A 27,590-nucleotide genomic window follows, 5' to 3' on the forward strand; every position below is an offset into this window, starting at 1 on the left:
CTTATTGAAATTTATTCAATTTTTCCACTGGATAACGGAAAATGTAAGCCAAAGCAGAGAAGGAGGAACTGAATCTCAGTCCTGAGAGATTCATAACTATCTGGAAGGAATAGGGATTCTGAGATATCTTTTGTAGCTTTGGGCTGTTTGATTTATTGGGAAATTGGAAAGTAAAAACTCAGCTTATCAAAGGGGAGAAACTTGTGAAAGTGAGCCACACACAGGGCCTGCTCCCATGTCCCTGCAGCCAAGACTGTGCAGGTTCCATGAACTCTGTGGTGAAATAACTAGGGCTGGAATTCAGTTTTACTCTCTAGTTTGGTTTCTATGCATCAGAGAGAACACCACTGGTAAATTTTTTTCTTTCTTGGCAAGAATTAAACTTCAAATCTCTGAGAACACTTAGACAGCAACACTTTTATAAGGAATGAATGGCAAAAACTGGTGCAGGGAGAGATTTCTGTGGTAATACTACAAGGTTACATCAAAGAAAATGACTACCCAGAAATGAAATTTTTCATGCAGCGAGAAGTTCACAGGGAATATGAGAAATCTGTTATCTTCACAAAGATATCTGGCTTCCAGCCATTGAACTGTGCTGGTAGATGGAATCATAAATAGAGCTGGCTTAAAATTTCTCGATGAATTTGGGTTTACTTTAGAACAGAACAATTATTGAAATCAGACTTCTTCACAGGAACAGAGTAGTTTTACATCAGCAGATGTCCAGCAGTACATTTACTTGGAAGTTTTCTCAGGAATATCTGCACAGAGAAGTCAGTCCTGCACTTCTCAGAACAGACATCATGTGGGGAAACCTGGGTTCAGTTCCCTCCCCACTCTTCCTGAACAGGGATGTGAATCTGGTTTTCCAAATTACATCAAATGGCTACAGTTTTCTGTTTGGTTTTATGTTCATTACATGCACTGTTATCAAAGCAAACTGAAGTCCTTAGTTTTTTTCCAAGGCAGAGCTGAGGAAGTTCACAACTAACTCCAATGTTCATAGAATAAAAATATGTTTCCTAATCTTTAATCATCTGAGGGTCCTGCACTGCTTGGCCCACTTGCAAAGGTTTGTTAGAGCAATCCTTCCTTCACCTGTCCCTCTGGCTTCATGTATTACTTCTTAACATAGTTGATTGTGCTGTCAAGTTTTTTTTATTTTATTGAAATCGCAATTCAAGAACTACAGGGCTCCAATGTAGCTCACACAGGGCTCTAGGTAAGAAGTTGCTCCACACTGACAGCTAATTTAATATTAAAAACAAAGCACCTGAAGTTCATCCAACTTCCTCTGCAGCATCTTTTCCAAATAGGTGGCTCTCTGGAAAGGCTGCAGCTTCTCAACCAGAATGGCTTCAGCAGCTGCCCCAGCCTGCTGTTTTATCCTATCAGCCTGCAAATAAATTTGGGTACGAGATCCTGCTATGTTTTGAAGGCCATGCTGTAAATTCTGATGAGAGAAGGGGAAAGAAAAAGAAGTCAGTAAATGAATCAGATCGTCATTCATGTGCCACTTTCATTTAGTATCTTTTGTTGCTGTAACTAAACTCTTTTTGTTGAACTCATCTGGGAGCCAAATTCAGCTATAGTGGAAGCCTCAGTCTTTTACCCGGAGGATAATGGGAATTGCATCCTTTGAGTCTAGTGCTGGGAAAGGCACAGTTCAAAGTTCAGTGGAACACCAGTGACTTCAGGCAGCGGGATACTACTATTTTCCAGAGGAAATTAGGGAGGGAAATCAGAATATCCCTCTCTCCAAAGCGGGTGTACACTAGCAGATGGAAGAACTGGCCCATGCTGCAGATGAGAAACACTATTTTGTTACAAACATATCAGTACTGTGGATCCCTTAGTGACTGAGGACCAGAGGTTTGGTTTTAATTGTTTCCCTTTACTACAGAAACGATCCTATAAAATTAAACTCTAAAGGCAATACGAGAACAAAGGGTGTAATTTTAGACTAATTCAATGTATTTGATTTTTTTTTGACCAAGACAACTGAAATTTACTTTTAATCATGAAACCCCCTGAAATTTGCCATTGTCTTTTTAGTGTCTTTTCTGAGAGTAAAAAACAAAGATTTCTGATTGATAGCAAAGAGCAGGCACATTTCCCTAAAAAGCAAAATGGTTTCTGCTCCTGACCCCTATGTTTGGAAAGGATCATATTGTTAAGTACCACTTCAGCCACTGAATAAATAATCCATTTTGATTTCTTACTCTTTATATAGGACTTTATTTATTGTGGTGACAAAATTCCACAGAACCTTTCCCAGTATACACTAGAGGAAAAGATTAGAGGGATTAAAATACAATTTTTAATGCACATATATTTTCAAATACATGTAACTCGTATGCTATATCACTGATCCCCATTCTTCTAACTCACCCCTTCCAAAAAACCACGATAAATTCCATGTGTTCTACCCACACACACCAGTGCTAATGGCATTCAGGTGGTCATGCCTTGCTTAGTAGGTGCAACACTCTTCCCAAAAATTTTCAGAAAACACAATGCTTTTTTGCCAGCATAGTGATGAATTTATGTCACAGCCATTAATAGATCAGAAGAAAGTGAAAATGTTTTGGTCTAAGCTTCGCTGCTGTCAGTTGTTTATGACACAGAAAGAAATACATGAGTTCTTTTTCCTATAATGTAAAGTCTCTTATTTGACCATATGCAAAGTGGAGTACTCTGGACTTCTTCCAATACACAGCTAGAGATTCATAAAGCAAGATGAATCATTGCTCTGTCCTGAAATAAGAATTATTACATTTCTTTATTGCAGTTTGAAAAAACCAAAAATGTCAGAACCTAATGACAGCTTTGCTGTCTGAGAGAGTCCAATGTACTCTGTGGTCTCAGCATGAGATCTCATTTACCTAAAGTAAAAAGCAATTAGAATAATCTAATGAGCTCAGAAATTTGTGAACTCATGAGACCAGGCTAAAACACAATACCAAATACAATTAAAACCAACTTGAAGACTGTAGAAAACCTAAGGATGGTCCTGTGCTCTGAAAATATTTTTTCCCTAGCTGTTGTTCTAGTAGCTATTATCTCTTCTCCCAAGCAATGCCCCATAAAATACATTATTTTTCTTTTAATGATTTCTTTCAACACAGATCTGATTCTTTGTGTAGAGCAGAAATGGGCAGAGCTGGAATATGATTACTCCCTTCTGCTCTCTTCTCATCATGTGCTAACTGTGGTTTGGTCCAAGGATTTGGGCAAAGTGTTTAAAAGAAACACAAAGGTGCCTGTTAATGGACGAAACCCACAGATTTTATCTCTCCCACTGACTGAACTGGTGGTGTTCTTTTGATCTGTTTCTCAACAATAAATCTTGCTTTGTGCCAGGCAGCAGAAACGCATTAATGTACCTTCATATCCTGTATCCTCTGCTCCAGGGTTTCTATCATGTTCTCCTCGGGCACATGGGCATCCAAGAGCTGGGTGCACTGCTCGTTGTACTGCTGTAACTTGGCTGCTGTCTCAGTGCACAAAGTATCGAAGGGCTCCCACAGCTGCAGGGTCGCCTGCGCTGCCCGCAGCTGATCGGTGATGTCTTCGTTTACTGAGTTCCACCTGCCAACATATCCAAGGACAAGAGTGTTTTCCTAGTAGGTTCTCCTCCAGAATATGATTTGGCATAGAATTCCCATGGGAGTTTCTTTGCATTCACACCCACGTTACTGGAAGCCTTGCTGATACAGAGTAGTTTGTGCTATGGGACCCTATCAAGAAAAAGGTATCCAGCTAAAAGGTATCAGTTCCCCATCCCTGGAGGTGTTCAAGGCCAGCCTGGATGGGGCTCAGAGCAACCTGGACTAGTGGAAGGTGTCCCTGGCCACAGCAGGTGGGTTAGAATGGGATGATCTTTAAGGTCCCTTCCAACCCAAACCATTCTGCGATTCTATTCCTCACACAGGAACCCTTAGACAGGTGAGTTGCATTAATATAGATTTAAAAATCTGACAGACCTTCAAGTCCTGCCTCAGCAGCTTCTTTTTTTTTTAGAAATACTGATAACTGAGGTCTTATTTTGCAGGCTTACCTAGTGTGTGCCTCTGTGCACTTCTGGTCAATAATCTCTGCGAAGGATGGGGAGCAGCTCTTCTTCAGGTTACTGGCAGCAGCCTGGAGCTTGGCCCAGCTTTCTTCGCTGTTCTCCGATTCATCTTGAAGAGACTGCAGAATGGATGATTGCAATTAATTGTGGAGATAAACAAACCTAAGTATAACTTCCCCTATAGATTGGTAGGGATAGGGAAGCAATAATACCATGCTTTTGCAGCACAGATTAAAATGTTTGCAAAAAATGTAATGCCTGTTTCTAAAAATTTGGAAGCTAAGAGAAGTAAAATTGTCTGAGCTAAAAAAAAAAAATCATTCAGGAGACCTTGGGTTCCCTTTGTTTCTGCACTGAGTCCCTGCATCGATGCCCAGGCATCTCCTTCCAGGTTATGCCACAGCCTTGTGGCAGAGCATTTCCCTGGGAAGCAAAGGGAAAAATTTGCTTTCAATGAATGAACCGAGAAGCAACACCTTTTACAGGAATGGTGAATAACATTTATGTAAACACATACAACAATGTCCACAGTTTTCCCTTGCCAGCTGTATTTTCAGCCAGACTTCCTGCTGTCTGTGTGAATTAGATTTGGACTGAGCAGACATTAGCATGAGGGATGGTGGTGCAGAGCACAGGTCCATCTGGACTCTGTGGTGCAAGGGAGTATGAGGACCTGGTGCTTCCTACAGGGATGCCTTCCAGCACGTGCAGGAGACTGAACAAGGGACCTCTGCAACCCAAAATGGAGGCAGTGCTAGCCCACAATAAGGCAGACTGACCTGTACTTCTTTCTTGAACCTTGGTACCTAAATTGCACCAAAGTTGAACTTAGGCACTAAACAAAGTAAGAAGCCTAAAAATAGTCCTCAGTGTCTCTAGAGGTAAAAAAAATGTAATAATATTCCACTGCCTTTAATGTCATGATAATAAAGTTGCTCAAATAAATTTTTCTGTCTTGTTTTTCAGTGTTTGTTTGTCTGCCTAAAGGCATAGAAGGAAGTACAGAAATAAGACAACTTCAATAGATTTACCTGGAGAGTTTTGACCTGTTTCTTCAAAGCTTCCAATGAAGCTTCTTCCCCAGAAGGTTTGCACTGGTCTATGCAGTACAAATATCTTGTTGTCATCAGGCTGACTTCTGCATAAGTTTCATCATATGCTCTCCACTGCTCCAGTATTGACTGCATTGAGGCCTTTAACTGTGCAACCTGCAAACAAAACACTTTTGTTGCTATTTCTTGGGATCTTGACAATAGATCACCTGTAAATTTACTTAAAAATCTAAGCTTACTGCTAACAAGAATTTCACTAGTTGTAGTATTTTCCTACTTGACAAGGAATTGTGCAGGCTTCAAACAAAGCAGTAAACTGTATTTAGAGTGAAGTATAAGAATTTGTAGGCAATTAAAATTTAACTGGGGTTCAAGGAAGCACTATTCTTTCAGCCACAACTTCAGAACAAGCCAAAAAGTAACAAGTACTGAAATAATGAACTGCTTATTCCTTTCTGCCAAAATCAACCTGAAGTGGGAAGGAGCTGAGAGCCTTAATCTTCTTAGGAAGCAAATAGTTTGATCCAGAGATCAAGTTTCCTTTCAAAGATAATTTGAACAGAAATTGGTTTGTATGGAAGAAGATGCTGCTACAATACTCTGGAGAGCTGTCATCCCTCTTATGCCATTGTGCTCTAATAACGCAGGCCCACCTGAATCCCAGTCTAGCAACTTCAGGGTTCTCATATACAATTAAATGATGGATATCCTCTGTTTTCTATGTCACTTTTACTATTACAGTTGTCTAATCTATATGGGGCAAGCACAGCTTCCATTTGCCACATACTCCTAGACTTTGCAAACACAAACCCACAGTCCTCCTGAAGTGTGATCTGTCATTTTTATCCTTCGGTATCAGGGAACTACATAAGGCATGGTCCTGGTTACACAAAGCATCATCTAGTTCAATACCCACTTCCAGTCATGCCAGGACCAGATGTTTTGAGAAAAGCTTGAAAACAGGGCAAAAAACCAACTATGTCTCCATGAGACCTGGCAAAGCCAGATGCCGGATTTCAGTTCTGACTATGCATCCACACAGTGGGAGATGAAAAATTTTCTACATTATAGTTCACCCTAAATAGACTGCATAGATCATTTTATCCTAGTATCCCAGTTTCAGGCATGCACAGGCTGATGGATTAATCATCCCTATTCTCTTTTGAATCATGGTATAGGTGGGAGGAATCTGTAATTGCTTTTTGTAGCCTGTAGCTAATTACTGCCCACACAAGGAAGATGGAAAGACATTGTTCTTGGGAAATGTCTCTGGGGCCACAGACTCACAGTCTCAAGCTCAGCCTACGGACATTGAAATCAAGGGATCACATCTCCTTAGCCCTATATTTGAAATCACAGCCTGGCTCTGCTGAGAGCAGTCACCCTGGGAAGGAACCTGCACTAAGTGTTTCTTTGCACACACAGACAACTCGGCTGTAAGAACATTCTGCAGTTTGATAGTTAAGTCATAAAGTTCCTAAAATAAACATGACCCATGGTGACTGCAAGAAGAAAAAAGCACTAGGCTGCAATCCTGCCAATTTCTATCCCCAGCTATAAAGCAGAAGGACAATCTTTCTTCGTGTACACAGACATAAATTTCCCTGCTTTCTTGGTAAGAAACAGCCACGTCATTTTTGTTGAAAACTAAACTAAGAAGCAGCAGATCCATCCTGTATTGACACCTTATGTGGAAGAGTTCAAGCAAAAGGGTTCAGGTTTCACAAAGTTTTGAGGAATAAAGGCAAGGCATTTATAATAGAAAGTGTAAAGGAATCTTAAACACAAACACTACATCATGTATAATTCTCTACAGTATATAGTTATTTATTATCACACACTTAAATCTATAAATGTACTCATTATTATATTTCCTGAACCTATCAATTACATCCACATAAAAAAAGATCAGTTCCAAGTATAAAGATAATATAACTATAAATACAAACTGCTGGGGAGTAAATTTGCATGGGAAACCAATCTGCCAGACTATCCTTGAACAAACTGCAAACTGCACAGGATTTGAAGATGGCAGCAGCCATCCCAGTGACTGGATGGAAGAGTCACTGGGAGATGGAAAAACTGCAGTTAGAATGGGGTAGGAACAGACAGCTTCCACCAGCACATAACAGGGGACAAACACAGGGTATGAAAGAGAAGCAGATCAAGCAAGAGAGTCAAGTTTTCAACTTCACAGAAAAATAGCTATTTCTTTAATTTCTTAAACTGCAGATGGAGGTCTGTTCCTTCCCCCTCTGCATTCAAACTCTTTCAAGATCAGACTAATTTTTGTCTCTCAACTTTGGAAATACATTAATTTACATTATGATTCTTTGGAAGGTTAAGAGTGAGGAATACTTTGCATCTTTTTTGTACCAGCTCCTGCCATCCCATGAAGAAGATTAATAACACTGGTGGTCAGAACAGGTAGTGGAGGAAACCTGAACACAGGCAAAGCTTTTACCTGGTTTACAATGCTGTCCTTCATTTCACACAGCTCAGCAAGCCTGAGAGACTGAGCTTCTGGGGTTTGTTCTGCACTACCATTCGAAGCCAAACTCTGTTTGAGATCGTCAAGAGTTTTGGATTTAGCTGTGAGTTGATTTTCCAGCTCCTAATTGATAAAAAACAGGAAGAAAAATAAGATTTTTTTATGAGATCATAGGAAAAAACCTGCTGTGTGAGGAGCTTAGATAAACATTCCTTCTTTAAAACCAATTTTGCATAATTCTTCAGCCATGCCACCATCATTTCAACTCTGATACACAACTGTTTTACAGGAATTCCAAGTGACAGTGGCTGCCTCAGATGGTCTCCTGCAGGTTGAACTATAATCAGTGCCTTTACTGTCAGTCTGAGCACTGGACATCATGCTTGGGAAGGAAATCATCAGGAGCTAATTCCTCAGTTACCAAGCAGGACTCTTTGTACCTCTCAAGATGCAAAAAGTTTTTCTATTAATGCAGCTGAACACCTGTATTAATTTTGAGGGATCTGATGCCTAGAAAAACACAACAAAACCAAAGGACACCAAGATTCTTGAGGCTGGTGCAGAGAGACTACCTTCTAGGGCAGAAGTAGAGAGAGTTGCTATTTTTCCAATTAGGACTGTGTAGTTTCCATGACACTTCAACCACAGAGCTCTTCAAACTAATGGAATTGATAGCTTTTACCATGGCTGTGCTGAACTGAGAACAATTTTGAATCTCACAATACGATCTACAATATTGCTGTGCAACACTCCAAATACCATGGAGCAACAGCAGATGGCATCTTCAGTTGGAGGAAAAACCCACAGAATAGCAATTCATATTAAAAGTGCATCTGGCTCTATCACCTGAATGTAACATGCTTTAATTAAAATCAGACTGTAGTATTCTGCTAGGAAATAGCACCTTCCTTTGTGTTTTTTCTGTTAAAATCTGTGCAGTTCTTTAGTCTGGATTCATCGAAGTGTTAAATAGGGTTTTTACAAAAATATCATTCACGTAATGCTTTACCTTGCAATCATCTAATGTGTTCTGTGCAGAAATCAGACTTGCTGGGGTTTGTAAGGATCTCAGTCGATCACTCTGAGCTTCCAGCCATTTGCGAAGAGTCTGTGCTTTGTTCTCATTTTCAGAAATATCCTCCAAAATGTGTTCCAGGTCTTGTATCTGTAAGTTACAGAACTGTTTTAACTTCCTTGAACCTAGGGGTGGGCAGAAACAGGGCTTTGCTTTCCATGACAAACTCTGAGATTACAAAATCTACATTGAAAATAGCATTTAGAGAAAATATTTTGAAAGGAAAAGCTAAAAGGTTTTGCAGGTTCTTTAGGATGTGACCTTTTCCTTGGGAAGAAACAAGGCAGTGTGTGTTCTGGAGCTGAGAGCATGCAGACCTAACAAGTTGTGGGACCTTGGGCTACATGGAGACATTCATATGGAGTCTGAAAGCTTCATTCTCACTAAACCCCACCAGAGTTACTAATACGAAAGGGACCTTTCTTATTTGAAGATCTCCTATCTTCAATCTTGGCCCTGAGGATCCATTAAATCCTAGAATGCAGTTTCTTGAAAATGGTTAGAGAAGATAACTTTTTCTCCTACAAAAGTGGGATTCCATTGTGGAACTGAATTTTCCACTTGAAAATTATTTTGGAAGATCTTCTGAGCTATAAAAAAATTGTGAATTTTCTGTTTGATCAGTGATCTTTGTATCTGGATTCAGAGAGGGTAGCTTCTCCCAAAGCTGTGCAAACTGAGAAATAGAGATGAAAGAGGAATATGTTAGTAGAGGGAGTCATTCCAGCAGCCTCATGGTTGAATTTGGGATTCTAACCTTCCCCATGTCTTTTCCATATCATGAGTCACACTAGCTTTTCTGGGCACTGGGGCACACAAACAGCAACATCTAATTCTGGATGCATGGATTATTTCTAGCCTCACTAGAATAGAGCAATTCTGAGGCACTGCATGAAACAGATTTTCTCCAGAGAAACAGAAGATATGCTGGTACAGTCAGTCTAGATAAATAATTTTCCTATCAGCTGCTGGTCTTCAAAGCACTCCACTGGGAAAGCATTTAATTACTTCAGGAGGAGGACAAAGATCCAGAATAACTCATTTCCAGGGACCCAGGAGGGCTGGAGCAGGCCTGGGAACTAATCTCTGCTACGCCTTTTCCAGCAGGGTCATATCTTCCCCCACGGCTATCAACGCTACTAACCTAATAATTACTTTTTTTGGCAAATCCAACTGCTACAACAGGAAAACTGGGGGTAGCTTAATATATCCCTACTCCTCATTCCCATCATATGGCAAGTGGAGGGGTTGCTTGGTTTTTTTTGATGCTGTTTGCTGAGCAAGGCCTGTCTGTCCAAGCAGTGCAGCACCTCTCCTTTCCACAAACCACCCAGTGTTTTCTCCCACGAAGTTTTAAATGCTCCAACTTTCAAAGCACCCCAAAGATTCAACAGATTTCACTAACAGGTTCCCCTGCAGACACTGCCCTGAATTCTTTCTTTTCTGTAGTTTTCTCAATATAGGACTTCTTTGTTGACATGTCACTGACTGTATTTTCTTCATAGGAGGAATCTTATATTTCCACCTAATACAGTCAACAGGCAAGATCAGTTAGGAGAGAGAAAGCCATGAGAACTCAATCCCACCTTTCTGTTTAGGGTTGCCTGCAGCCTGTGCCACCTCAGGTTCATCTCACCAAGACACTCAGCAAATTCTGTCCTTTCATACCGCTTGCTCTCCACGTCGCAAGTGCTCATCTGCAGCAGTGACTGGTTAACAAAATCTACCATCCACTGTTTAAAGTTCATTTCCATCATGCATTCCTGCAGGGAAAAAAAGAAAAAAAAAACAACAGAAATGTAAACCAATTAGTTTGGTAGTTTTAATCTGATCAGTTCCAATGATGCTTCAAGGTGTAGCTGTGGGACACTCGCAGCTGAGTCTGAACCACGACATAAAATATTTTTCTGAAGGAGATCTGGTTGTAGGAATAATCCTCAATATCATTACATGGGTAGTTCAAGGTAGGAACAGGTTAGTGCTGGAACAGGGAAGGAAATCCAGGGGTACCAGACTCTATACTTAATCCACAGGACAATACCATCACACTACCATGGTCCCAGATTAGGCTAAGACCAAGGTTTTCCCACACTCCTGCAACTCTCAGGCAAATGCAGCAAGAGCTTCTGCTACTTTACCAAAGTATCTGCTATCAGAACAGAATATCAGAGTACCTGGGAGGAGAAAGTGTCCTCCAGCATGAGTGTCCTTGCCCACTGAGATGAGTGAGAAACTGCACGCAAAGTGAAAAAATAACGGAATTTCTTTTTATTTCAGAAGGTCTTAGGAGAAAAGAGAAGGAAAGGGTTCCTCATATATCTAGCAGTACCCAGAAAAAAGTCACCAGGGAATACACAATATAGGTACTAAAGTCACAGCTGTTTTCCTGCAGGAATTTGTGTCCTTCATCCCAGCTTTGTCTTCAGCATACGCATCCCCATATTGCTGACAAGTGTAGAAGAAACACCTACAAACTGATCTCTAAATATTCAAAGGATTTAAAACAGCACCTCACCTACATATCCCAACTACTAAATCCAGCTGATACAGACCAAAATGTTATATATGTGCTATACCAAGGCACTTGGAAAGAAATGTTTATGTTGGCACTTGCCTTATGTGCAGTGCCAAAGTGCCTGTGAACTGCAGCTGTAGATTGAGAACTGTCAGACTGCCTGAGCCCAGAGCAGAGCTCAGCAGCTCTGTGAGGACAGAGCAGAATATGGCTCTGCAGGGAGTTAAAATATGGCCTGAGGTTGGGCTCTCTGGCATCTATGGAAGTACACAGCTTGAATCTTTCCTGTGGCTGGAGCAATCAGCCTCAGCCACTGGTGCTTTGGCATCTGAACAGCACCAGGACTCTGCTGCAGCCTCTATCTCTGCAGGTTATTTCTTGTGATGACATGTGATATTCAAAACCCCTGTTCTCTAGTTAAATAGATCCTGGTTATGGAGATATATTCCCTGTTAAAAAGACAGGCTAGAACACAGCACAAACACAGTCTATCTTCCTAGGGAAGCAAGGCTTTCCTGCTCATCCCACTTTATAATCTAAATGCGAGAGAGAGAACAAGCAAGACAGATGGGACAGCATGGGGAAAAGGAGATTACAGCACAGCAGGCAGTAGCTGTATTGCAGGACAGGCAGTGTTTTCTGTGTCACAGAAGCATAAGGTTTTACAAAGGAAGATTTTAAGACACCTTTGCGACTGAGGAACCCTCTTGAGAGCAAGGGGAAGGATATGACAATGCCTGTAGGCTGTTTCCATCCTTTTTACAGCCAAACACCTTGCAGAAGGCCTGGACTTCCAGCTTCCCATTTACCTTGTACTTGTGAAGGAGGCTCTTGACTTGGGCAGCACTGCGTTGTGAATTTACTGGCTCCTCATGTTCCTGCTGCTGTTCCACATGGTCCAGCCAGGTCATTAGTTCAGCAATAGCTTCCCGGGATGAAAGTTTTTCCATTTGAAGCTGGGATAAAGCATATAATGAATCCTCTACACTCTGCTTGTTAGAAATATCAAGGAAAATGACATTTCTATTTTTAGAAAGGCTCAGGCACTGTAATCGCATTACAGGGGCATGAACTTGATAGTGAGCCCTGTGCTCCAGAAGGGCAAGTGACTTAAGAAAGGTTCAAGAATTCATAAATCTCAAATAAAAATATTTCTTTTTTTAACAGACTTTCATGTAAAACTGTAAAGATAATAAATATACGCAAAACAGCCCAGGAAGAACACTGCAATATTTAAACTGCAGTACAATATTGGGGTTATTCTGAAAGCAAGACAGACAGTTAACTCAGAAAAAGGTAGTTTGGGGAGCAGCCAACTGAATCCCAGCAGCAACATTTTAATGTAATTATTTAGCTTGAACTGAGAGATGGCAGCAGAGTGTCTCCTCACCTGGTGAAGCTTTTCTTGGATGGTTGGGAGTTGTGTAATCAGCTCTCCCCATTTTTGCTCAAACTTTGCCAAAGATGACCTAAGTGCTGCAGTATCAGCTTGCTTCACGTGAAAGAGCTGGTTGGCAGTGCTCACCACTGATGACTTCAGGGAAGATTTTTCATCAACTTCCTTAGAGAACGTCTGAGGTGCACAGGAGAAATTTAAGAGATGGTAAATATTTAAATATCTATTTAAATGAATAAGACAAACCACGTTTTCAGTCACAGGATGAAATGCTTCAAGCAGATTTTACCAAGTTTAACAGTGAGCTCAACATGTTCTGGCAGCAGGTAAAGCATTTTTCTGCCAGCTTGATACAATGCTGAATGCCACTTTTTGCCCCATCCATGTGGATGGGAAAATCCTGATTCTCACTTCACACAGAGGTTCAGGGAGGAACCCCAGTCCTCAGGTCTCCAGCCAGCTCACACCTACCAGTCCAACCTTCACGATGCTCTGCTTTCCCACTGTGCACTGTTCCTTCTGTCTGGCCTTATACTGGGGCTGAACCTCCTGGCTGGTCATCCAAGGGGAGCACAGCACAGGGGGGCAGGCAAACACATGAAATGCAATTCAGCATATTTCCCTTTCCTGACTTTGGCTGAGCATCTTCATCCCTCCCGTACCCTGAGCCCACGCTCCAGGTTCTGCTGTTAAGTGGCAGCTTGGCAGAACTGCTGGATCTGGTGTTTGGCATCAGGAGCAAGACAGAAACAGTGCCAGTATGCTGTACTTGCATAAGAAAGAGATCCTGGCTGGGCTGTGAGCTCATTACAGAGGATTCCATTCTGATTTCCGATCTCTCGATCTCTCGCCAGCCTCAGGATCTGAAGGAAGGTTTTTGGTGGCTTTGGGGCACACACCCATTCAGTGCTGTATTACATGGGCAGTTTACACCTCATGGCAAATACAAAAACCTCTCAAAATGGTCATTTTCACCAAAAGTCACAATGCCTTATCTAAACCTGGCAGCAGAAATGACTTACAAACAAGCTGCTGATGTTGTCCCTGATGGTGGGAAGATCTTGTGACACATTGAGAGACTGCTCCTTCCAAAAATTCATTCTCTGCTGAGCAGAGTCCAGCCATTTCATTAATTCCTCAGAGTCTCTGTTGTAGCTACAAGGAGGAAACAAAACACAGAAAATTACATCTAGCTGAGGCTAGGACACATTTCTCATCCTCCAAATTGTCCTCCTCTCTGTGAAGAGGCACCCCTGCTGCTACAGGAGCCTGCAGAAGCTTGACTACAGCTATCACCTATAGAAGATCAGAAACTGATGTCTAACTGATATCTCTAATTGCTTTTTGAGTTACACCCACCTGACCAAGAGCTTCAGTAACGTTTGAAGTCGGTGTAGTTCATGGCCAACTTTTTTGGTTAAAGACAACCACTGCTCTTCCAGCTTCCCAATCTGGCTTCTTATTTCTGGACAGCTCACAGCAGTCAGCAATTTCTTCCCTTCTTTCACCATCTGGTATAGTCTGGCATGCTTTTCATCAACACTGATTTTGATTTGCTGTCAGAATATGGGAAGTTTGCAGAACAATAATATTTTAAAAACAGAAAACACAGCTAGGAAAACACATATAATTTGTTCTGACTTCTTAATCTCACACTTACTCTGTCATGTATTTTATTTTCCAAATAAGAGTGGGTGGGTTTTTTTGTTTCCCCTAGAGAGATCAAGACAGATCTCAACATACTTTCATAGATAATCAGAATGTGTTATGATTTGATGGGCGTTTCTGACCCATGCAAACCTCAGGCAATGGACAAAGACTGTCAGATCTGGCTGCACTGTCCAAACATATGGCTGTTCCCACCAGAAAGTTATTGTTATTGTCCTCCTGTTCCCCTCAAAGTTATTGTGCTTCCTTCAGGTTCTATCCTATTTAAAAAGAAATGTTACCAGAGTTTTGAAGGAAACTGTTGGGATAATTATTGAATAATGGTGGCAGAGAGGAACAAAGAGTGAACAGTGAAACTCATTAAGGAAAAAAAATAGGAGTGGTCTGGTTTCCTTAGTCAGCATTTTACCATTACAACACTTCACTGGAAGGTCAAAATGAGGAAAGAGTATAAAAGAAAAAAAAAAGCAGGAAGCAGATCAGTCCCAGGGAGAAAACAAAGTAGCAATTGTGTGATGTGCATCTCACTTCTATCCAGACATGTACAATATTGTTAATAGAGATATTTGTCTCACAGGAATTAAGCCCCAGAGAATTTTATTCTGCCCTGTCCTTGAAATTGTGAAGGTAGCTTTACTACTTTGTTTCTGATTTCTTTAAAGACAAATAAAGAGTGAAGAGCTAGTTAAAAACTTAAAGAGCCAAGGAAAACTAGGCAACTTCACACTTACTGATTATGCATTGCATGTCTCCTGCCTCAGTGCAACAGGTATCAAAAGCACCAGAGGGCCACTATGATCATAAATATCTACTGTTGATCCATTACAAAAGCTTTAATATAAGCTCAGAATTTTCTGGGAATATCCAGTGACCTCTTTCATGCAGTCAGACAGATTAAATCACTATAATCCTTTCTGCCCTTTATAGTCTATGAATCTAAATATCAAACTGGACTCAGTATAGACCCAAACATTTATTAATTCAAAAATTTCTAATGGAGTGGGTCCTCTGAAGACTGAGAAAGGTCACACCTCTGAGGAATGCAGAGCACTCTCTGAAAATACATCACTAAGGTTACTGAATACTATTTCTTCTTAATTTTATAAAACAATCATAAAAGCTGCTTTCATATCCTTATATTTAAATGTGTTTAAAACATGGATAAAATATTTCCAACTGCAGCTGAGGTTCCAAATAAAAGATGCAGCTCTGCCATCAGAGATGCAGCTGCAACCAGGGTTGCAATAGGGGTTCAAATACTTCATATTTTCAGGTATTTGAAGGCACTAGGTTGATTCTCCTCTTCCACAGGTTTTACGCCATGGCATGAAAATCTTTCCTGAATTACAGAGAAGTGGCTCTGTGTGCACTCCAAAGCTCCTTGCTGTATTTGGGATCCATGGAGCCTGCACACCATCTTATCCCAAATATTTGCATTTGCAGACCAACTTCTAAAGTAGCTATAGTCATTATTCCCACTTAGATGAACTTGTAGCCTGTGGCTGGAATTAGCAGCCTGGTCCCCTGATACTTTTAAAAGTTGTTGGCTTGCATCCACACACAGGCAAGGAGACAAAGGAAACAGGGTCCTAAAAATCATCATCTTCTCACATTCTAACTAATCTTTTGGCCAACTACAGATCCACAAAGAAAGCCAGTTGGAGAAACACATAAATACCTCTAGAAGTGCAATCCTTTCCATTAATCTCTCTTCAGTTTCTTCTACTAAATTGACAGAAGGCAACGTAGAGGCAAGTGCCTCTAACTCCTTATTGAAAACTAGGCGTTCCTCATCAAACACCATCCATTCCTAAAAAATACATTGAATCATTTAATGAAACATAACATGAAAATAGGTGAATAATATGGAAATTTAAATAAAGTGAGACATGATTTCACCACAGATGAATTAATTATTCATTCTCCAGTATCTTCAAGGGTTCTTATTTTAAAGTGGTGTACATAATTTTTTTATTCCCTAGGTGTGTTTTAAGATTAAGTCTTATTTTAGAGTGTTGATGGTATTTTTGTACCTTAAAAGGCTCTTCTGTCAGTCCAGGCACTCAAAAGTTACTGCAAGAAGTCATAAAGTCCCACCCATGTCAGAATCATAAGTTGAAATGTCCACTTTCAGAGACTTGCAAGGATAAAGTTGGTTTACTGACACACACAGAATAACTAATGGACTGTTGTTGTCCAGTGCAGTCAGGAAAGGACAACTACTAGCCAAAGAATCACTGGTGGGAAAAGAGTTGCCTTAGATGAAACTTTTCTTCTTCCCTCCAGCTTTTACTCTGGGTTTCTTTTGAGTTATTACCTTTAACAGGCTTTCTAAGTGGATACCATATTGGCAGGCCTTCTGCTCCAGCAACCTGACTTCATTCACCAGCTCTTTCCAGAATTCCTCTCTCTTTTGCAGGACAGAAGGACTCACTCTCTTAGAAAATGCTTGCATGTAAGCCGTGCGGGTCATGAGGTTGCGGAAAAAGTCCTGAAAAAAACAAGTTAAAGCTTGGTCTTTAAGAGAGATCACACATTCACAGCAGGAAAAGACTCATTGAGAAGCCAGTTTCAGGGCACAGCTGGAGTCAGGAGACTACTACCCAAATTCTGCATCACCCCAAGATGGGCAGTCACTGATCATTTCACAGTTAGTCAGAAATGAGTGATGAGCTGAATACACTGTTCTCATTTATACATTTCTAAAGAGAAAGATCTACATTTATACTTTCAGTTTGTATGAAATTCATAGATGCTGTAGGAAGATAATGCAAGGAAAAGTTTAGCTGTAAATAAATGTGTAGTTTAGCATGAGGTAGTTATCACCACACACAGTAATTATCCAGTTTGCTTCACCTAGATTTCAGGTGACTTCAAGCAATAAGTAGTAGGCAGGGAACAATAGTTTCATATAACTACAAGGCAACAGTTTGATTTAGTTATGGCTCTTGGTAAATGTCTGAATCTCAACACAGCACTTTCCCCCACAAAAAGAAAGGTTTCAGGGTCTTCAATCAAGGCACTCTTCATTAAGAACTAATAACTAGTACAAGAATTTCACTTAAAGACCATACTCCAGGCATAGGTTGTGTGAGCATCCTGAGCATTCCTACCAGGGTAGAGAAAATGGCTTTTGCAGTTTTGTTTTGCTTTGTAAACAAATTCCTAATATTTGGTTTTGCTAAGGGCAAGCTGTGAGTGACAACCACCTATGCCTGACTCCTATGACTTTGGAGTAGTGGTTTGCAGTGCTCAGCACTTGAAGGAATTTTTAAGGAGTTTAAGCTACATGGAGCAGTTACATCAAGGCATTGACATGACAAAGACACCTTCCAGTGACTGGTGCTGGCCAGGGCTGCTTGCCAAGTGCAGGACAGTGAGGATGCAGGTGCCTTCTCAGCATCTCCCACCAAGCATGTAGCAGCTGAATACAAGGGACACTGGGCTGCAAAGGGGAGGGTCTCAACTACCCTCCCATTGGAAAAGTGGCTGCTATGGGTAAGTTTCCTCCACCAGATCATGATGGCACAGAATGCTGAAAGCAAAGGCTCAACTCCCAGTTGCTATACAATTTCAGGAACCTCACTCCTGATTTACTGTCAGTACTTAGAAGGACATGTGTTTTCCTTACACATCAATGTGTTCTGAGTAAGCAAAAGTAGTAATTTATCACCAAAACTGCATTTGTAATAACAGCCACTCTTTCATATTTTAGTGGGTCCTGTTTTGGTTTACTGGAAACCTTTGCTTTGTTTTCTGCACATATTCCAGTCCCTCCCCCATGCATGAGTCAGTTATTCTTCTCCATTTCACTGGAGAAACCACTCACAACAAACAGTGATCCTGCTGTGCTGATCTAAGCAGTGCTGTGATAAGCATCTTATACCTTATGATTTTCCAGGTGAGACTGCAGAGCTGCTCTGCTTTTTGCTAGGTGCTTTGGATCTTGTGCCATCTTCTCTCTTCCAATAGCTACCAGCTCTGCAAACCCACGAAGTAAGTCCTCATACTGGCTTTCACTGATGGAAGGGGAGTTCAGCTCCACATACTTTGCTTTCAGAATCCCCCACATGTCATCCAAAACATCCTATAATGTAAACACAGTTAAGCAATTCATGAAGGACAGAAGTAAATCCCACAACCCCACATATACGTTCCCAGAAAACAAAACAACCATCAGCCTTTGGATGCTGAAAAAAAAACGTGCTTCAAAAAATCAAACCTTGCTGAGTAAGTGGAAACTGTACTGTCCCCTTACCTCTAATTTATAAGCTTCCTGGATTAAGGTGATAGGTAACTGCAATCTTTCTCCATGGCCTCTCAATTTTGCCACTTGGTTTTCAAAGTTTTGCAGCTCCAAAGCATAGGCATCAACTTTCTGAAAGAAGGACAAAATAAGCTACTAGGAAGAGTTCCATTCCATTAAACTTTCCATTATCACTGGTAGAGCAGTGGATCCAGAGGTTGGATCTGTGCCAGTACTTTGGAAGATCCAATGATCTTATAAAACTAAATGGACAAGACTGCTCATGACATAGTATAGCATTCAACATGCATTTCAGTTTACTAATTCAAGAGTAGCCATTAAAAGGAATCATGGACTCAGAAAACACCATTTTTTTTATGAACCAGAAATACTCAGTTAGGAATGAATTGAGACAAGTCCTCTCTGAAGAAAGGAAAGCTATATATGTCTGGCATTTCTTTTCCAAGAGTGGTTACCTGACAGAATATACCCAAGGCAGCAATCCCTGCTAGGGGATTCAGCAGGGAACACAGCTCTCAGTCTGGCAGAAAATTATGCCTGTAAACAAGGCTATGAGCCTGTAATAAAGAAGTTTCCAGATACCCTCTTTGCTTCGGCAACAAGTAGGTAGATGGCCAATGACCATCCTAGGAAGGATATGCAGTCTGTTAATTTTTAATTCTCTTCTAATCCCTATAAAGGTCAAAGAAAATAGTTTAACTGGTCAAATTCCATATGACAAAGTGCTCATAAATGCTACATGAGTAGCTATAAATACTAGAGTCCTATTCCCACATAAAAAAAGCTAGTTTTGCATATAAAAAGGCCAAATGTGTGAAGTGCTGTACTCTGCGTAGTTCTTTTTTTTCCCCTTTAATAGTATGAGGTGTATTTGCTCTGAGAGGTTGTGGAGAGACTGGTTTCTCCACTCCAACAACTAAAAGAGCTACAAAAGGTCTGTCTACAGATTGGGGTGTAGTGGAAAAAAAAAGGAGGGGGCAAATATGGCAAATACTGAACTCTGGCCTTTCTCAATTTTAAAACCTAGGTGAGACTCAAACTTTATAAAATATGAAACTTAATAGATTGCAGAAAACTGGAAATAATAGCTAATGCTGTAAAAACTCTCCTTTCCTTTGAATAAAATTACCTGAAGCTGTTCAGAAACATTATGTCCATGTAGTTCATTCAAGCATTGTTGCAGAGCAGCTTTTTTCTCAGTTAACTGATCATAGAGCATCCTGGTTTGATTCTGCAAAAGAAACAAACATCAGAAATATATCATGTATCAGGAATAGAGTAATGACCAGACAAAATTACACAGTAAACAACAGCAAAAGCATGTTTTCCTCCTTTAAAAAAAACCAGAAAAAATAAAGCATGTGCATTATGGGCTTAAAGCAGTAATTTAGAGAGGGAAATTCTGGAGTCTGTGTAGTGTAAGAAGGTAGATTAGTCTGTCCCAATGATCCTCTATGACTGTAAAAATCTGTGAAACTTATCAAATTCTTCTCTTCTGAAAATAAGAAAATGAGCCCATTACTGGCTGACTGATGGAGCTCCATGGATTCTGCATAAATAAACATTGCTAGACTAGTTCTGCTGCTGTTTGGAGACAATATCCCAGTGTTCTTCAACGGAACTGCTTTATTATTCAGCAGTAAAGAGCCAGGCCATCTTGCAGATGATGAGCACACTGAAGTTTTGCTGGACACTGCAAACTGTATTTCAAAGACCAGGCTCTTTCCTTACTTCAGACTGAATACCTGATCTGAGTGTTTTCCAGCAATAGTTAGTTGATTCAGCACATCACGAGAATCTAAAGAAAAGCTTCTCATTATCTGCTTTTCTGAGAAAGAACAAAAAAAGGGCAAATTTGCAAAACTATGGCTTCTGCTACCGTGGCACAAAGTCTAAAGGAACAGTAAATACAGTGGGGCCAAATCAACCTCCAATGCATTGCTAGAAGTAGCCCAGTGTCAGACATGGCACCAAAAGGGAAGAAGGCTGCCTCTCTTGAGGACACAGCAGCAGAAGCAATACATGAAACTCTCCTTGGCCTAATCCCTACACATAGAAACTTGCTTTAGCCTGTAGCTCAGCCTGCATGGGATACCAGGTTACTTCCATACTTTCTGCATGCAAATTTTCTACCGTGCTCCGGGCCTCTATAGCAGTCAGCACTGCAAACAGCACTGTAACCAGCAAAATTAATTTGCTTCTTGAGAGGCCAAGACAAGTTTGTTTAGTAGCAAAAAAAAAAAAAGTCCATTAGAGGTTGCTCATCTGTAATCCAAATGCATTAACACTGACAAGTCTAACAGATGCTGTGAAACAAGATGTTCATTTGGCAGTGGAGTACCAGATAATTGCTATTATGATCCAGCCCAGCTTTCATTGAGTTGCTCCTTGAAGCAGTGGCAGCTTGAGTTTGTTCCAGCCGTGCCTGCAAGTTGTTAAAGCACTCGCAGAACACATCTGTGCTCCCACCAGCACAGCTAATAGACTTCAGGAGATCATCCTTTTTATCACTCAGATCAGCGTGAAGTTTTTGCAGCTCGACAGACAGAGTCTAAAGGGTTGAAAGAAAAGTAATATGAGTGAAAATGGTCTTTCTGAGGACTCTCAGCTGTGAAAGGTAGCAGGACTCAAGTTGGTAATTGTTAAAAGCAATAGGCCCAAATTTGTGCAATACCAAATAGTTTGGTGCTGTTATTCCTGAATAATGCCAGCAAAACAGAGGGGAAATATAAGGCCATATATATTCTGTTGTAACAGAAATCCACTGGGATTTCTCCTTCCCAGAATGGACAGTTACCTCATAAAGAGCCTGCTGCACGGCTGCCTCTTCCGTGGAGAGGACTGAGGTGTTTAACATCTCCTCCATGTTATTCAAACATCGGCTGATCGCCAGAAGCAACTCAAACAACTTTCTGTCCAAATTGGAAGAGACTTCCTCTGCCACGTTATCCTGAGTAAATGCAAGCCAGAAGTTTTCAGTACTTTCACCCAAGGCATGGCTAAGATTTATTCACTCATATAAGGTTAGAGGTTTGGTCAGCTAATAATAAAATGGAATTAATTAAATAGTGAGAGACAGACTCATGAGACAATTATATGCATGTAACATTCAGAGCTGTCAAGGACAAAGCTGAGACAATAACCCTTTATTTATTAGAGACTGGCTGTGGTCTTTCAGGTCTCTAATCTCAGGAATGAGCATAGCAAATTTGTCTTGTCAGCTCCAATCCTGCAGATTTACTGAAATAATTTTCCTTGCTTTATATAGCTTGAGGATTTTTACCCACACTAGCAAATCTTTGGATTCAGTTAGCAGAAGTATCATAGCTGAAATTTGAAATGTTTCCTCTCAAAATCCAAAGCTGATTTCTACATTCTACTCCACACCCAATGCAAAAGCTCACTACAGTGAATGCCACTTGCAATAATATGATTATTGACTGTTTCCCAGTGTCCAAGCAGTGTCTTGTTTCTAGAATCCCTGGTATTTTTTGCAATGCCAGGACATGCCATTTTTACCTGTGCATGCACCACATTTGCTTCCTGGCTCAGGTCTCCCAGCTGGACAGTGTAAGTTTTCAGTTCTTCCACGGTTGGGGTTCCTGCACCTGTGAATGTTCCTCGGGGCAGCATGTTCATCTTTGTTGTAATCTAACATTTGAAAAAGGAACACTGAAATTAGGTGAAAAGCTCAAGTGAAGACAGGGTTATGGGCAATGAAATATCACTCCTCTAAAAAAGCATTAAAATGAAACTTTTAAGGCACTAATATAAAGCACCTGGATAGCAGGGATCCCTTTATACCGGCAAAAGTTGGGCAGGCTATGCCCTGATGGGAGGCTGACTGAAAAAGGAGCCTCTGATTCCCAGTTTTAAGGGCTACAGCTGTAGTTTGTGTTAAGGCAACCCTACTGCCCACTGCAGGGTTAAGTCTTGCCTGCAAAAGAGCTGACATTCATTCTTTTATGTCTGACATTCTGTCTCGTATAGCAGCAATTTCAGAGAATAATAAATCTAATTATCCTAATTTAATGTGAACAAAATTGTTAATAACAGGAATTACAGTTTTGTCCAAGGAATAAAATTCTGCAGTTCAGAACATAAACACAGCGCGCTCTTGTTGCAGTCCAAACTCTGCTTTTGACATATGAGAATGAGAGAACACAATGGTGAATGGCAGAACAAAATTTTAGCCAGAGATTTGCTCTGACCAAAATGTTCTCACTTGAGGGAACTTAACCCACTTAATTGACTTAACCCACATCCAAAAAAATCAGCTGGGAGCTTGCTGGCTAACTCTCTGAGTTCTCTTGAAAGAATGAAGCAGATAACATCTAGTCTGAATGTTAACTACAAAGACTCACCAGGTGCTCCCACACTGTGCTTAGTAGTCACTACTTCAGAGACACAATTTACCTCAAAGTAAAATTAAAAGACAATTATGAAAACACTATGCAGTAACAATCTCCTCTGGAGAATGCTTGCACAGGTTTCAGTTATCTGATGAAGAGCCATGCTAAGGTGACACAGGAAGATACACTAATTGCTATCTTTACCACAAACGATTGCCCACAGAGTGTTTAAACAAACCTGAGGTTCCACAAGCTGGCAGAGAGGAGATTTCACCTTTGATGACAGCTCTTGTTGTAAATATTGCCATTTATTTCCCATTTGATCCTTTGGAGCCAAGGTGGGATCAGCCTGCTTGCTCTTTGAATCAGATTCTCCACTGCTGTATTGAGAAAACATTGTCAGAATGGCAAACACTGAAACAGAATAAGTAAAATCAGGTTTGTAAGGCTTCTTGTGTAAAATTAATTCCTCTTGCTCCTGTCTCAAAACCAGCCTGAAACCAAATGTATGGATGATCTTTAATCCAAGCTTTGATACATTTCTTTGGACTTTTCCCTTCCCATGAAACATCCTAGAGGCCTGCTGGCAGCCTCCATGTCTGTAATGACAACATGGGGAGCACAGGCCTGTAGCAAGTCTCAGTTCCATACTGGAAGGTACGTGACCCCCACGTCCCCTTTTCAAGGTTGCTGCCTTTGAACCTGGCTGGGTGTGTCTGTGCATTTGTACAGCAATGGCTGTGAACAGACACACCCAACTCGCCTCCAGAGGGGCCTGTTTTAGTTCACAGCAGGTGTCAGTCCTGCCTGACAGCCAGACTGACTCTGAGCACTGGAGTCAGCCCAGTATCAAGGAGTGTGTCCCATGAACGAGCCCCTATTTCTCTAGACTGTTGACAGCAGATATCCCCAGTTTCTGCCATTTTTCTTCTACAGGCACCAATGGTATGACTGCAAACCTTCAGCAGGTTTAGGCAGTTTCACATCACTGAATCTGGTAACTGAGTTTTTTCGTACCTTGATTCTGATTTCTGAGTCACACTGTCCTCAAGCTGTGGCTGCATTTTTTCCACGCACGACTCAATAAAGTCAATGAGGCTTTTCTGCTCAGCTGCTTTTACTTTCAGATCCTGTGCACAGAGGACAGCATGAACAGTTATTTGAACTGTAATAATCTGAAATGATGATTGCGCTTTTCCAATCACATTTTAAGTGAAATCGTTCGGCAATGAAAATAAGAATACATCTGTCAGAATAAAGTGCAATTTATGTGTAAACATGACTTTACAAAACAAACAGTTTTCTGCAAACATGTATTTTTATGGAATGAATTTCTGCCTGAGCTGAAGATTTAAAAGCAAAACCCATCAATCAGAAACAAATTATGTAAACATGGAAATTTAAGGGCCACCTACTGCAATCCTTAGACAGAGAGACTGGCAAGGGAAAATGAGGATTTGCTCAAATATGATTTCCATTAGTCAAAAAGAGAGTGTCGAGTGAAAAGTGAGCAATTCTAGCAGCTCAACCTGGATAATTTTCTCCAACTCTTTTCTAATAGCATCAAAATGGCAAAAGTTAATTTTTCAGACAGTAAAACAGAAGCAGTTTGCAGAGCACAGAACATCACAGGGTTTTTTTATTGTACTAACAACCACCTTAAAGTCCTTGTGAGTTAGCCCATGGGAAAGCATCACAAAGCTTTAGCTTCAAATGCATCTTCAAAACTAATGTCAATACATGGATTCAGATTTCACAACACATCAGTGCCTCGAGGATAGGAGACTGGAGGGATAGGTGATGCCATCTGAATCATTATGAAACAAGGCAAATGTCAGGGTCCCACCCTGCTTTGCAATATTACTAAACCTTTTGGACAAGGGATTTTAGGAGTGAGACCTTTCTGCATCCTGACAAACTTCTGCAGAAGCTGTAAATGCAGCTGTTTCCCCCACCCACAGGGGATGTGGAGCAGCCTGGCTCCTGGATGGGAGGAGAATTACCTGTGGGTGCTGGAGACCATTGTGCCAACTGGGTGGCTGTTCGGCAAGGGCAGGCTGGGGCACACTGAAGCCATCTGAGTGCAGGATCTCAAGGGGCTCTGGGTCGACCCTCTCCCTGTTGTTAACCTGTAAAGAGAGACCCGGTGGGGGAAAGCTTCCAGACTTGACAAGAGAGCAGAACCCCTCAGGTGCAGTTTGGGGAAAAGGCAAAAGCAGAGCTGTTTCAGACTTACTATACACAGAATCAGCAGCACATGAAACACAATTGCTACTTTTGCAAAGATTTTTGTCCAGTTCCGTTTACTGAAAGTTTAATCCATTCTAACCTGCTGCCAAGGTTCTCACAGTTCTCCCCCAACAGTTACAGTTGCTTTGTTTTACCTGTTAGCAGATTAGGTGATACTAACCCTCCATTCTTATTGTTTGACCAAATTATAGGGATGTGCAATTTTTACTTATAAATTTGGTCATGTGCCTGGATTCTCTATCTGTCTGCGCTCACAGAGGTATTTCAACAGGAGCCTTTACCAGTACTAATTCTCTCCTGGGTCATGCAGGCTCCCTTTTAAACTGTGCTCCTCCAGCCCTGGAGAAACTGTAGCTATTACACAAACACATCAGGTGAGCTTCTCTGATCCCTTGTACAACAAAAGGGAATGAGCTCTGAAACCAGGAGTTATTGTCTCACCCACTGGGAAACTTAGCAAAGACTGTGCAGCTGTGTCAGTCACTGTCCTTCCCATTTATGCATTCTTCAAAGAGAAAGTTACTGAAAAGCCTCTCTGCTGTGATACTATCCCAGACAAACATCACGGCATTTTAAAGGCATTTAAAACCAAACCAAAACCCCAGTCCTTTTCCTACATTCCTTGCAAAATGCTGACTTCTACCACTGAGCACTTAAAGCAGAAACGATGCTGTTCAGAAACTCATTAAAAGTCCACTACTTGCTACAAACTGCAAGTAATTATACAGGACTGTAAACTAGAATAATAGTAACTCTGACATTTTGATTGACTTCTCTCCCTTCCTTGCTTCACATGGTGAGCTCTAACTGTTCTTCTGCAACTACAGACCATTAAAGCACCATGACTCTCACTCTTGGTCTGCACAGCATTCATATGCTTTACCTGCTCTTCATTGTACTTGTCTTGAAGCATCATCTGGACATTCTCCAAATTGCGCTTCACTTCCTTCAGCTTCATGGAAAGAGCCTCTGTTTTTTGTTGGTAATCTGCACTATCTCCACAATCTTCCAGTAAAGAGAGGACCTTTTGTTCAATCTCTGATAACCTCACCTAGAAGGGACAGCAGATAATTATTCATTCTTAGAAGTACAACACTCCTCTCCTGACAACATTCTGAAGTCAATGCTCACACCACTCCTGTTTGAAAAGAATACAAACATACAGGCAAGAGAAATAGCTGTGCCCCCCCCAAGATTTCCTCCAATATAGACTCTTTTTATTCTGAACAATTAAATAAATTTTTTACAGAGTTAGTCTTAACACTGTTTCAAACAATAGCATCTGTAGGAAGTTATATTAACCCAGATATGAAGCAATAAAAGAGGAGAGCAGAAATTACAGACTCCATTTGAGTGTGACCAAGAAGACAACACATCTCAGGGGGGAGAAAGGCAGTGCACAAACTGCTCACATCACCCTTAGGGACAAAGGATGCTGAATTACCAGTGCATAGCAATGTTCCCATGTGTCAGCCAGGCCACTGCAAGCTGCTGGGATCTGCTTTTTGATACAAGCTGCTTTGAATCAAAGTGCATCTCTGCATACTTTAAACTCATGTTTTTAAGGTAAGTGTGGAGACAGGTATCATGGCTCAACTTCAAAGTAATTAACTGTAATAAATTAACTGCTTTACATCATACGCCTGGATCTGGAGAATATTTGTCTTTGTTCTATGTGTATCTTTTTGTGTAGGTCTTGATTAGGTTAGAAAATTCTCTTCCGCCCCTGAGTTCTCATCTTTGCATTGAGCCAGACAGTTCAAGCCAACAGGAACTGAGCAGCTCTTACATCTGCCCAAAGCCTGCTTGTTTTCACCAGTTGGAACTGCCCTATTGAGGCCTGTGCTGACACAAATGCTGAATGGGATCCAGATGCATCCAGACACCTGGGTGCATTCAGGATCCTAATTCCCACAGAGTTCAGCACCTGAGCACTTGGCTGAATCACAGCCTAAACCCAGAGGCACTTCTTGGCAGGGACTCAGTTCCTATTAAAAAATAAAAACAACACCCAAACCAGCAACAAAACAGGTGGAAATGTCTCCTGGTAATTTAAAATGGGGACATTTTGGTATTGGCTCCTTTATGGTGAGTGAAATTTGTTGCTCTAGGTAGACTCAGTGTTTGAAGTAAACTGGCACACCAGACTGGCACCACAATGAGCTTCAGAGCGGCTCGCCTGCATTCTTTGTTTTAATCTGCACTTGCTGCATGCCAGGACTGTCTCCCACCCAGCCCCTCATGCCAGTCCTGTTTTCCTCCTCCCATTTTCACCAACAGGTACCACCCACTCCTTTTGTTCCACTGCCATGGGGCAAGAGGCTGCCCTAGGAGTAAATGCAGTAGGACCAAATATCTGAGGGCAGGGGAAAAGTGCCATCTTTCTAACTATGCAAAAAGTGCAAAAGTAGAATTAACCAGCTTGGAAGCTCTTTTATACCAGTCT

At 41.1% G+C, this 27,590-nt stretch overlaps 1 protein-coding gene across 1 annotated transcript in view; it reads right to left on the bottom strand.

Annotated features, from left to right (window-relative positions):
- Nucleotides 1–27,590, bottom strand: part of SYNE2 (spectrin repeat containing nuclear envelope protein 2) — a 161,530-nt gene that overhangs the window by 44,754 nt on the left and 89,186 nt on the right. The window contains exons 68-90 of the mRNA XM_018082417.3: nucleotides 26,028–26,195; nucleotides 24,898–25,023; nucleotides 23,912–24,024; nucleotides 23,133–23,274; nucleotides 22,062–22,193; nucleotides 21,340–21,492; nucleotides 20,884–21,093; nucleotides 19,672–19,773; nucleotides 18,534–18,653; nucleotides 18,162–18,362; nucleotides 16,593–16,766; nucleotides 15,954–16,085; nucleotides 13,967–14,163; nucleotides 13,630–13,762; nucleotides 12,602–12,784; nucleotides 12,021–12,167; nucleotides 10,283–10,459; nucleotides 8,631–8,786; nucleotides 7,595–7,744; nucleotides 5,110–5,286; nucleotides 4,064–4,197; nucleotides 3,390–3,594; nucleotides 1,277–1,456 (exon numbers count right to left, since the gene is read on the bottom strand). Of these exons, the coding sequence (XP_017937906.3) occupies nucleotides 1,277–1,456; nucleotides 3,390–3,594; nucleotides 4,064–4,197; nucleotides 5,110–5,286; nucleotides 7,595–7,744; nucleotides 8,631–8,786; nucleotides 10,283–10,459; nucleotides 12,021–12,167; nucleotides 12,602–12,784; nucleotides 13,630–13,762; nucleotides 13,967–14,163; nucleotides 15,954–16,085; nucleotides 16,593–16,766; nucleotides 18,162–18,362; nucleotides 18,534–18,653; nucleotides 19,672–19,773; nucleotides 20,884–21,093; nucleotides 21,340–21,492; nucleotides 22,062–22,193; nucleotides 23,133–23,274; nucleotides 23,912–24,024; nucleotides 24,898–25,023; nucleotides 26,028–26,195 (3,612 nt within the window). The remainder of the gene's footprint in view (nucleotides 1–1,276; nucleotides 1,457–3,389; nucleotides 3,595–4,063; nucleotides 4,198–5,109; nucleotides 5,287–7,594; nucleotides 7,745–8,630; nucleotides 8,787–10,282; nucleotides 10,460–12,020; nucleotides 12,168–12,601; nucleotides 12,785–13,629; nucleotides 13,763–13,966; nucleotides 14,164–15,953; nucleotides 16,086–16,592; nucleotides 16,767–18,161; nucleotides 18,363–18,533; nucleotides 18,654–19,671; nucleotides 19,774–20,883; nucleotides 21,094–21,339; nucleotides 21,493–22,061; nucleotides 22,194–23,132; nucleotides 23,275–23,911; nucleotides 24,025–24,897; nucleotides 25,024–26,027; nucleotides 26,196–27,590) is intronic.

Source organism: Manacus vitellinus, unplaced genomic scaffold (assembly GCF_001715985.3).
Source record: "Manacus vitellinus isolate BGI_N305 unplaced genomic scaffold, ASM171598v3 scaffold_6_pilon, whole genome shotgun sequence".
In the NCBI taxonomy this organism is placed as follows: domain Eukaryota; kingdom Metazoa; phylum Chordata; class Aves; order Passeriformes; family Pipridae; genus Manacus; species Manacus vitellinus.